Raw genomic sequence first — 12401 nt, 5'->3', positions numbered from 1 at the left:
GGATATTCATTAAATTTATAAGCAATTAGAATATTTTGAAAATGACTGAAAATCACAATAATTTCGGCGAACAAAATGTATGATTATTTTAAATTTTGGAACCAGCATGTATAGCAAGAACCATGTCATCTTCATTAGTTCTGATGGTGATCTGTGCCCTTCCATCTCCTCCGACAGAGATGGTCTTTCCAGTGCAAGAGCTTCCAGATTTGGATCCAGAAATGACATCGCAATAGTTTCCAGCTGGCAGGCAAGTCTGGAAAAATAAATTCAATGAAACCCAAATGAATATCAGCATCGGTCAATGTTTTACAATTTCCGCACTATGAGGGTAATAAATAAACATATTCAAATAATGGCCGTCTGAAAACAAACAGTCTGATTGGGAAAAATATCATGGCAACATTTATTTTGAATTTAGGCTTGGTTTATTGCTTAAAAAATACTATCAAAATGAGCTCCTCGAAAATGTTTTGTAAAAAGGTGAGATGAAGAAAAAATAACTTTGAAACAGGATGTTGTTATCGCTTACCTGAAGACTCTGATTAAGATCACTTCCATCATTATTGAAGGCTACGAATCCCTTTCCTCCTCTGCAGAAGGCAATCTGGTTGTTACCATTGTCCCACCAGTCATTCAATTGAGTTCCCTTGACAGAATTCCTGAAGGCAACCATATTGAAGATCTGGCGCCATCTGTGTTCGCATATCCACCCATTCCCGCAGGATCCATCCTAAGAACAAATAAAATCTTTTAAATTAGCTTCTAAGATGTTCATTCGATGAAAACAATCGATTTTAATACTTCTTCTATCCCTTTTATCTACACCCAATGGTGCATAAGACACTGCACCATAAAACGCAGTGTTATCTTGATCGTTAACACATGAAAGATGATTGGCTCTCCGCTTCGGGTCCAGGATAATATTGAATAAATATTAGAGTGAAAATCACATATATTTATTCGACCTTCTCTGGGAATCGAACCCGCAATTTTAGATATATTAACCAAAAAATCAATATGGAATTCTACCAACTGTCTGCAGTTACAATTAATACTCAGAAAGTTGTCGGTACGTATGATAAAAAAGACTTACAGCGTTGATGGATGGACTGACGATGTTTCCACCTCCGTCTTGTGGTGGACCAGCATCGGTGTCAGTAAAACCGAAACTGCTCATGATTCTGGGTTCTCCATATGGATGTGCCAAATTGAAAGCAGTCGCTCCCTAAAAAGAAAATGTTTAGTTAATTAAGGGTGGAAATTCCTAAGGTAATTTCTGGCTTAAAATCGAAAACAAGAGCTTTCTTACATGGGAAAACAACATAATATAATACGTTTTCGATCCGTAATTTAATATTTAAATACATAAAAAATGGGTAAAACATTATATTCTATTATAATTATAGGTGTCTCAACTTGAGACAAAGCATCTATCGTTTGTATACGAAAGAAGATGGAAGTCTGAGCATCTCAGGGCTTAAACCTAGTATTTGGCTGGCTAAGGTGATATCTTTATGAACTTGTGTAAAATTCGCCATTCTAACCATTATTGAACCTCCATATAGCATTAATTTTTAACGATATATGTATATATATATGCACTGTTGTTGGATTTCTTTCATATGTTCGTTGTAATTTTTGAGAGATGTTGAATTTAGACTGATAATGTAGCCCTCAGTTGAGGATTTGAGAAGTCGTATCAAGTTGATACACCTATAATATTGAAGTGTGAATGTATATTGATGTAAGAGAAATATGTGAGATCCAAGACGTCGTTAGGTGGGGAAGATGATGTAGAAGACAACGTTAATTGAGAAGGAGAATGGAACCATCCAGACTCTTCCACGTCACTGCAAAAGCCAACCTCAAGGTAGACGATCCCCAGGCAGATCACCAAAGAGATGGATTAACTGCTAGGAATCTCAAGTGACTAATACCTCTTAAAAATAGACCACAAGGCTAACTAACACCAAGCAGAAGAAGAAGAAAATATATCACCCGTAGAGTGAATAATCCAGTGTCTGATAGAATAAAGAAACAAATAAAAATGTTAATAAACAGGTACACAGTACACACCTTGTACTGCTTGGACTGCTTGTAGGTGAGGATATCAGCTCCTCCAGCTCCGTGTCCTCTCTGGTTATCGTGATTGTCTACGAAGTTCAGACCGTCTCCTTGAGCGACCATTCCCCATGCAGGACCCCAGTTCACCAAGTACTTCAGAGAATTCCTTCCTCTGAATGCCTTTCCGATTTCAGCGCTGAACTGCAAAAATTGAAATATTAAGTAGATTGGGACGACGTTTCTCAAAGCATATTTTTTCATAATCCAGCTATTTTTGCCAATTTTTTACCCTGAACTCGGTAACAGGAGCCAATGGGGTATATTCTCCCTTGGAAATGGCTTCGCCGCCAAGATCGATCACTTCCTGGACGATGTACGGACGGGATCCACTTGGGAAATATGCAGTGTTGAGGTTGTTCAACCTGCCGTAGATGTTCTTCAAATCTCCAGGCCACATGTGTTTAGCAGCATCAACTCTGAAAGCAACATTCTCAATTATGATTTGCCACTTTTGTACTTTATAATTATAACTTTAAAAAAAATCATTTCTTGATATAGGACATAAGAAGTGCTTAAGGCATAGTTCTGAAGCTTATTTTTTCAACGCAAAAAGGATATTTTAAGAAAAAAAATCTTTACGTAAAATGTTACCTGGATTTAGAGAAAATAAAGTTGGGACTTAACGAATACATGGCCTTAGAGCTAGTTATCTTGCGAAATAGTTAAATAAATAATAAAAAAAAATTAATGGTTAAATAATAAATAATTAAATAGTTAAGTTATGAAGGCAATGATTATTATTGTTAAAAAAAATACACTCTTGACATAATTTACATATGGAAACATAACGTCGGTAAGTATTTTTTTATTTAATATTTTTTAGTCTTTCCTTTCAAAGGCTTATCTGTAGATTAATAAGTTGATGAGGATAAGGAAGTTCGATGTGAAACACCCAGATTAATTGAAATAAAAAATCTTGAACCATTTTGCAATTGGTGGTAATCGAACCCGTGACCCCAGTTTCACAGTCGAGCGTCTACCATATTATACTACGACATTTGTCGAAGTAGTTCACCTTGATTATATTACTTTATGTAATGTTGTATTATTTGTAATTTCTACATATGAATTTATTACGAAGAAAATTAATAATTTCGTCGCTTGTTTTTCTTAGTGACGCGTTCATAAAAAAATATATATAGTAAAAATAAATCAATTAATAAATGCAGTAAAAAATACGTTTGCATTATAATATTACAAATTGTGTATTTGTTTTTATTTTTATGTATTGATAATTATTGAATTAAAAATTACCTGAACCCTGCTACTCCAATATCGATCATCTTATTCAAGAAATCGACAATCTTTCCTCTGACGTACTCAGTTCCTTGGTTCAAATCGTGGAGTCCCACAAGTTCGCAGTTTCTGACCTTCAAAATTAAATTAAATTCTTAAAAACAACTTTCAAAATTTAAGAACTTGTTAGTGAGTGGAATCATTAAAATAAATTTAATGTTATAATAAATTTTGTTGATAATATTTCGAATTAGGGTATTTTTTGTTTACTTGATTTGGGTCGTTGTAATTGGTGATGGTGCAAATCGGGGAGTTGAAGTCATTGGTTCCGTATGGCACTGCGGGGTAGTTCCTACTTCCAGACTGAGTAGTGGATCCTCCAGTTCCCTGGCCGCCACCCCCGCCGGTCATGTGGTTGAAGACAACATCAGGGTAGATCCTGAAAATAACCAATTTACAGTTGTTATCGACACACACTCGAATCAGTTTTTGATGCATATAAATGTGAATATTCTGGAGCATTCGTATGGAACCTAAACGTGGATTATTGGGCAGGCAGAACTAGGTCGAATGGAGGTGTTTGCGATGTTGGTCGGAACATGTATTGACCAACAAGGTAACAAGCAAAGCTGGGGAGTCTAAATAGTGAGCCAAATGGATAAACCATAATATAAGACACCCAGGCCTGCTTCTTCCGATTGCGGAGGGCATATGCAAAGGCATAAACTACAGATGACGACCCTGCTTAATCAAATGGACCAAATTATCTCCGACAAGCGCTGTAACGGGTACGCTGAATTAGAGACACGAGTGGAGTATAGAGCCGGAAGGAGATCGACCATCACAGAAGCAAACCATTCATCACACAGATTGTGAAGAAGTAATATGAATATATAATTTATATTTGAAGCACTAACTTTGTGATTTTCCATTTCATAATTAAAGTAAATATTTTATTATAACTTAATTATAATGTCTACCGGTTTCGAAGCTAACCGCTTCTTTATCAAGACTATTAATACTTAAACACTATCTACTTAACGATATTCTAGTGTTAACTCTAGCATATTTTTTGATGTTTGTGATGTGTTTGTAACTTACCTCACTCCGGCTTTGTTGCATCTGTCTACCATGTTTTTGAATGCATTTTCATCTCCAGAACGAGTCACCAAGTTGTAAGAGATAGGCTGGTATCTTTCCCACCAGGGCCTATTTCCAATTTTCAAATTCTCGCTCGGGGGTGAAATCTGAGAATCAAAACAAAACGCATTATATTGGATTTTTATTTTAATTTAAAAATAATGGATTAACACTTTAAAGCTTTATCAAAAAATACAAAAGATTAAACCCAGAGAAAACACGATCATTCGATGTAGAAAAAAATTACCCCACAATAAATTTATAATAATAATCGAGCCATTGCCACTCTCAGTCACTTCACGAAAAATCTTCTGATGTAGTGTTCATTTTACAGGACGACTTGTCATAGGTTGGTTTAAATGGTCATTTTATAAACGTTGTATTGTTGTGGTCAATCATTGGTAATTTATTTTAACTGCAGACAGTTGGTAAAATTCCATATTGAATTGTTGGGTAATATATCCAAAATAAAACAAGGTTTGATGAATTGAATTCTACATTTATTTATGTATATGTTAATACGTGACGCGTTTTGTCTTCTTAGAACATTATCAAACATTCTTTGATAATGTCCTAAGAAAACGAAACGCGTCACGTATTAACATAAGTATACATAAATTAATGTAGAATTCAATCCATTAAACCTTGTTTTATTTTGGATATATTACCCAACAAATCATTGGTAAGATGGTGGGTATTACACTCTATAAAGTGATCACTTAAATTAGCCTAGGACAGGTCGCAAGCCTTGTTGCAGACGTTTGAATTATTTGAATACACAAAAACATAATTTTTAAACGCTTAATCTTTAAAATTAAGTTATCCTAACTTGTATTTATTTATTTACATTTTATTTGACACGTTGACTGGCACTGCAATTTTTTCAAAATTCCGGTAAAAAAGCCAATTTAATTTAATCATATTAAATTTAAAAACTTATATTTATGGTAAATAATTAAATTTTTATCAATCAATTTTATGATCATGTAAGCCAGGATTTATTTTTTTCTTCTCTCCCCAGAAGCCATCTATCCATATTAGCACTGATATACTACAAATTTCGTCATAGCTGCACGAACATGGCAAGTAAACACAATACGAGATAACTTGGAGTTGGCGTCCTAACAAAGAACGCAATCTACGAGTTATCTCGTAGTTGGCAGTCAACGTGTTAAATGACTTACTTGTTGTTTTTTGTGGAAAATAACTAAAGGGAATAGAGCCGAGCCCTTTGGTACTACTCCTATGAACACTACAAACAATACCCTTTTTGTTGTTTGAAAGTAAACACGATTTACCTGAACTCCTCCGAAGCCGTTTGGCCCCAGGAACCTCTCACATTCAGCAGCAATATCTCCCCACTTCCACTCGAACAGATGAACCATGACAGACCTGTCGGCCTGGTAGTGAAGGTCCTTGTGCTGTGCATCGATGCTGCCACAGAGGGCTACCAGCAGGAAGGCAATTGCGATCCTCATCTCGAAAGAGCTAAATTACAAGTAATAAAAAGCGCATAAATATTTGAAAATGAAGCTTGTATGAAAAATATTCTTCGAGCTCTAACAGCTGCTAAATAGCGTGGATTTCCTAGCTGACATTGCCAGACTGTTGGGAGGCTAGACTAGGGGTTTCTATGTTATATACATAACAAGGCAGGTAATTTAAATAAAGGAAAGAGGAATATTATATTATCCATAAAGTCATTAAAAAAATAAACTAAGTATAAAAGAGCCATTTATAAATAGATAATGGAGGAAGGTATATTTGAAACAGATCGCTTTATTCGACCATATTGTATTTGATTGCAAGTCGTAAACAATTTTGTTTTATATATGTAGTTTTATAAATAAGCGTTGTAAAATGTGCCCTCGACACGGGAAAACTCAATGTGGGCACGTAATTGTTATTTGTAATTATGTGCATGATTAAATATACATAAATAATATACTTATTTAAATATAACGTAAGCTCTTGGAGGTAGAGTAGTTATAAAAGCTTGATAATAATTATCTCGGATAACTTAAACAGTGACATTTTCATTAAATACTACCTCAAGGGCGCTTTGCCGTTAACAAATCAACGAAAATCGAAAATTAAAAAAAATACATGGTAAACAAATGTGCTTTCATTTTTCCCATACTGCTTATGGAAGAGCATCACACGCTCACTAATTTCTGATGTCAATTTTAAAATAAATTGTTTTGCATAATTATTCAAGAACGAAATTTAAGTTTTAAAATAAAGTTCCCACATATTAATATATTATTAGATTAAAACCAATATTTTTAGCTTTTCCACTTTATTTTTATTTGACCAGCGACCGGGTTTCGTCGTTACCGACATCATCAGACTGGTGGGAAGCTATACAAATTGTTATGTTATATATAAAGCAAGGCAGGAGTTGATAACCATGATTTGATTTAATTTTATTGAGAAATTAATTTAATTTGAGTGAATTTAAGTATTGTATGATATTAAAAATATATTGCTATGCATATTTCCATATATTGCTATGTATTTAATAAAAGTGAGTGAGATATTAAATATGAAAAAGCAAATTTACCTTTATATTTTTCCAATGAAAGTTATATTAGCCCACCAAACAAATTAATTAAATTATTGAGAGCTCGGTTTCCCTTTAAATACTCATCAAGTAATTCAAATCTCTTATCGTTTTTTCAGTCTGATTAGATCACATTATTAGTGAAGGTCGTGATATAATTAGTCAAAGATGATAACATATACTTCTTTAATTATAACGTATAATAATATAATAATTCATATTGATAAATCAATATTTTCTTAATCTTTACGTGGCGTGTCGGGTCCCTTCGACGTTGAGAAAGTGTCCCTATTTTGGACTCCGAACACTCTTCTTCTTCTTCTACTTCTTATAGATCCTCAGGATGTGTCTGTGCCGACGCCTATCGCTCTTGGGATGCTGACTGTCAGCTATCTCTCCACCTTTTGGGGGTCTACGTCCTTCGGGGTATCCTTGAAGGGCGATACGTAGAAGTCTGTCTTCTGACATTCTATTGAGCATGTACATTCCAGTATCGCCTTCGTTGTCGTCCCCACCTCCCGATATCTTCCGTCTTATACATGCTCCGGATATCAATGTTTCTCACGCGGAAACATTGATATTTGTTTACAACATTTTGAGTGTGTCCAAATACTTGTTCACAAAATCTGGATTATCTCCAATTACAGGAGTTATTTTCATATTACTTTTTGACATCTCATCAAAGATGTTTGATATTTGATATTTGTTGTTAATGTATATTATGTAAAAGTTAATTGTTGTCCGCCTCCGTAGCGTAATGGTTAGCACGCTGGACAACCGTTCTGTAGGTCTCGGGTTTGATTTCTAAGAGGGGGGTGAAATAAATACAAGTGATTTTTTCACTCTAATATTTATTCAATATTTCCCTGGACTGGTACCTGAAGCAGAGGGCTGATGACTTTCATATGTTAACGATAACACTACGTTCAAATGAGTAAATATACGAGTAAAGTTTATATGAGTAAAAGTAAAGCAGTGCCCTATGCACAATTGGTATGCGAATAAGTATTTGAAGAAGATTTGTTTACCTGTTTCGTCATTCAAGGAAGAAGTCATACCATGATACTATTAATAAATTATTACTTTGACCATTTTATGTAGGGGGACAAATATGAAATAATTAGTACAATTTTCTTGTGCTGGAGTTCCCGCGTTCGATTACCAGGGGGGTCAAAAAGGTCATACCATGATACTATTAATGTGGTTTTTTCTTTCATATTTATTTAAATTACCCTGGAGTGGTACCTGAAGCATAGGCTGCCTCGCCTTCGTGCAATTAATGATCAAGATAACACTGTGTCAATTTGATGCAGTGCCCTATGCACCATTGGAGTGCGGATAAGGGTTTGAATAAGAAGGGTTTGTTGATAAATTGTTTATCTGTTTCGTCATTTAAGGGAAAAGATATACCACACATATTATACTATAAAAATATTAAAATACTATAAAAAAAACATGGCACGACCAGGTATGCCCAATACTTGAAAGTGGTCAGGTTAGGAGTCGTAATAATCGGCGGGTATGTATTAGGAGATGCATGAACGTGGAAGAGGCGAAAAATGTTTGCAAAGACAGAGTGGTGTGGCGTTCTATCCTCTCTGCCTACCCCTGCGGGGAAGCGGCGTGATGGTTAGTAAGTTTGTTGGTTTAGATACTATAAAGAAACTAATACTTTGAGCATTTGTAGGGGGAGAAAAATTAAATAAGAAGTACTAAATACAGTAATAATCAAAGGTAAGCGCAGCACAGGAAAATACGTATATTATGGATTATCAAGAACATTAGGGTGTGATTTTACTAAGTAACCTTTATATGGCATTATCATGGCCATTTATATGGCATTATCAAAATCGCAGCATAGGAAAATACGTATATTATGGTATTATCGAAAACATTAGGGTCTGATTTTACTAAGTAACCTTTTGATGTGGCTGCAGACAAAGTAAAAATTGATAATTTATTTTATTTATTTATTTTTATTTATTTATTTATTTTTTTATTTATTGATTTGGTGTTTAATTTGCGGAACTCCATTTTAATTTATGTATTAATTTTAAATCAAACACAAATTTTTTGAGTCTACTAAGTTGTATTTTATCAACAAAAACACACAAAAAATTATATTGTGACATTATCAAACGAATGTCGTTTGATAATGCCCTAACATTCGTTTGATAATGTTCAAAGACATTCGTTTGATAATGCCCTAACAAGGCGAAACAATTGTCACAGTATAATTTTTTATGTGTTTTTGTTAATGAAATACAACTTAGTAGACTCGAAAAATCTGTGTTTGATTTAAAATAAATACATTCAATTGATAATGTTTGCCAACCTTTAGCGCAGAGAGGCCCAATAAGAAGAAAAGTAGTTTTAAAAAATATCTATAAATATCGCTCACTCCTTTCAAGAACGTCATAAATCAAAAATCGTAAATTTTCAGTTGTGGATGTTTTCGGAATGCCTATACTATATCCCAGCAAAAGCGACATATTTTTAACTTAATATTTACCCGTTACAGGGCAGAAAGTGTTTTTTCTTTGCATTTTGAAGAAAATGTTTTGTTTAATTATTTTGTAAATATTCTAAATATTTTTCAAATGGAGAAAAAACCTTCAGGTTTTACCTAAAAAGAACTGTTGCACAGTAAAAAGTTTCATAAGTGGCTTGATATTTATTTTTAATACATTGTATTATATTTTTAAACTTTAAAAACGTTCTCCTGAAAAATCAAGTTTTTTGATTTATGACGTTCTTGAAAGGAGTGAGCGATATATAAAATCAATATGTTGAAAAGTGTTTGATATCTCTAAGGGTGTTAAACAGGATTGTATAATGTCACAGTGGCTGTTTAATCTACATAATTCGATGGAAGAAATGAGATATTTATTAAATATATTGGCGTTGAATGATAGATTTGACGTTGTTCGGATGTTTGGATGTTCGGATGTTTGACGTAAATATTCGGATGGTAATTTATATCACGATCCGAACATTTATCATGTAACGGTTTGCCTTCTTCATTTAGTCTTCTTTTATCCTTCTTATGGAATGAATGCAAGGCTGAAATAAGCATTATCGGTAAAATTCAGAAAGGCGTGTTGAGATGGTTTCGGCATAAGAATCGAATGAGTGAAGAAAGGACATTAAAACTAATTTATCAGGCGAATGTGGTTAGTAACAGAAGCAGAGGAAGACATAAAAAAACTTGACATGATCAAGTATTTTTGATACTTCATGCTAAGTTTTATATTAGTTTTACAAATATATCATGCCAAGTTTTGGTCAGGTCAGGAGTCGTAATCGAGTCGAGGAGATGCACGAATATGACAAAAACAGATTTGATGTGGCGTTCTATTCTCTCTGCCTACCCCAACGGTAAGCAGCGTGATGGTTAGTAAGTTTATAGTTAGTTTTACAACGATAAAACATATTTTTGATCACGCACAGATCACGCTGGTAAAGTATGAAATATGCTTAATCTGAATTTGATAAATTTATCTGCAAGGAATTAAAATTTTCGATTATATGCAATTCTCTAAATAAACATCTTGATGGGAATTATATTATTAAAATGGGTAATTACATTTGCAGATATTTGAATCACTCAGTTATTATATAAATTCGCGTGATCAGTTCTTAAATTCCAAGTGTGATTAAGTACTTACATATCGACATATTTACATCTTTGTATTTATGATTTATCGAAACACACCTTGGAATTAATCTTAAGTAAATCATATTTTGAAATTTCTCGAATTTAAGATAAACTTATCTGTAATCGTTTAAAAATAATGTCATGCTTAATGCTGTAAAATCGTTACATTGTATTTATGAATATTTATTAAACCATATCCGCTCCCTAGGTGGAGCATATGGAGTACACAAACTGTCTCCAGGCTCTTCTGTCGGCTGCCAACTCCCTTGCATCCTCCCAAGTCAGATCCGCGTCCCGAAGTTCTGACGAGAACTGCCGACGAATTGTCAGCAGTGGTCGTCCCGGGCAGCGCATAACTGATGCCTTGTAAAAGAGGCAAGCTTGATTAAGGCTCTCAGGAGGCATGCGGAGTACATGGCCAAGCCAACTGAATCTTGACGACAGTTGTGACCAAGATTTGCTGCGTCCTACGCCTTATCTCTTCATTCCACACAAAGTCAAACCACCGCACGTCTAAAATTCTCCGCAGACACCTATTCTCAAAGCTCAGTACTGCTGAAGCTAAGCTCCGGGTCTTTGTAAGGTGCCATGTTTCACAACCGTATAAGAAAACAGGAGCAATGCAGGCATTGTATAGGCGGCATTTGGTCTCATTTATGAATGTTATCATTGTTTTTAAAATTCCTACCCCCATCTTCATCCAGCAGTACATACGGCATGACAAAGGTTTGACGCAATTTTATCCTTAGATAAACCAAATTTTAAAACATGTAACTATAAAAAGTCACTTCCAATATTGTGGGTGAGTCTCATCGTTGAACAACAAAATAGCACAAAATATAAAAATCTTCTAGTACACAACCATGATACCCGATTCACCCACAACGAAGTGTTGATGGTCCCAACGATAAACAATAAATATGGGAGTAGAACACTTCAATATTTCAACACTTCCGAGCAATTTTATTTTGTTGACGACGAAGGTAAGAGGTCAAAATAAAATACGGAACAAAGGCGAAATAAAAGAATGGGTAAATGATCAAGAGTTAATTTTATGAAAATTGTAAAATGTATATATTTTTGAATTTTTCTCTCTTTATTGTGCGTATTTTGGTTAAGGAATGGGAATGAGGAATGGGTAAATAATGAAGAGTAAATACTATGAAAATTGTAAAATATCTTTTAATTTAATTGCGTTTATTTTTTTTTTTTTTTTGTATTATGTTAAAATGTTTTATGTTTTGTATTAAGTTTTCTCTTGGACGTATTTAGATTAAGATGTTGGCCTATGACAAGGTCGTGTAGTTCAATCAAGAAAAATCCAGAAGGGTTCGTTCGTCGCTCCTGTCTCAGCTAAGTACGTGATTGGTTAAAATTTTCCATTATCTTTGGTATTCTATAGCTGTCTTCGGTAATTATTATCAGCTGTCAGAAAATGATTGATAAAAGTCTTTATTTATTTTATATTATGTTGAATTAGATCAGCGATTGTGAATACAGTTGTGTAACCACAACAATTTCTCGTTTTATACAGTACGTAACAATTTAAAAAAAAATATATTTCTGATTATCTTCTTTTTCAGACTCTATCTCGTTAATTAATCGCTTTGTTTACCTCCAAGAGAGATTTCAATATTTGTAAATTATCTATGATGATATACTTATCTGCTTTTTGTT

The 12401-nt window shown here is 34.0% G+C and overlaps 1 protein-coding gene across 1 annotated transcript; it reads right to left on the bottom strand.

Moving 5' to 3' along the window:
* Window positions 1–5981, bottom strand: LOC148302066 (alpha-amylase 4N-like). The gene is made up of 9 exons (XM_088272219.1): window positions 5802–5981; window positions 4465–4610; window positions 3634–3802; window positions 3382–3497; window positions 2357–2543; window positions 2080–2268; window positions 1097–1228; window positions 533–733; window positions 1–256 (listed from the first exon to the last, which is right to left on the bottom strand). Exons 1-9 carry the CDS (start codon window positions 5979–5981, stop codon window positions 89–91), a joined length of 1488 nt encoding a protein of 495 aa, XP_088128345.1. The 3' UTR covers window positions 1–88.
* Window positions 5982–12401: the final 6420 nt, after the last annotated feature.

This window comes from Brachycentrus maculatus, unplaced genomic scaffold (assembly GCF_059751285.1).
Source record: "Brachycentrus maculatus isolate JH-2025_06_01 unplaced genomic scaffold, ASM5975128v1 h1tg000483l, whole genome shotgun sequence".
NCBI lineage: Eukaryota > Metazoa > Arthropoda > Insecta > Trichoptera > Brachycentridae > Brachycentrus > Brachycentrus maculatus.
The sequence above is the reverse complement of the archived record's forward strand: the minus strand, read 5'-3'. Positions and strand labels throughout refer to the sequence as shown.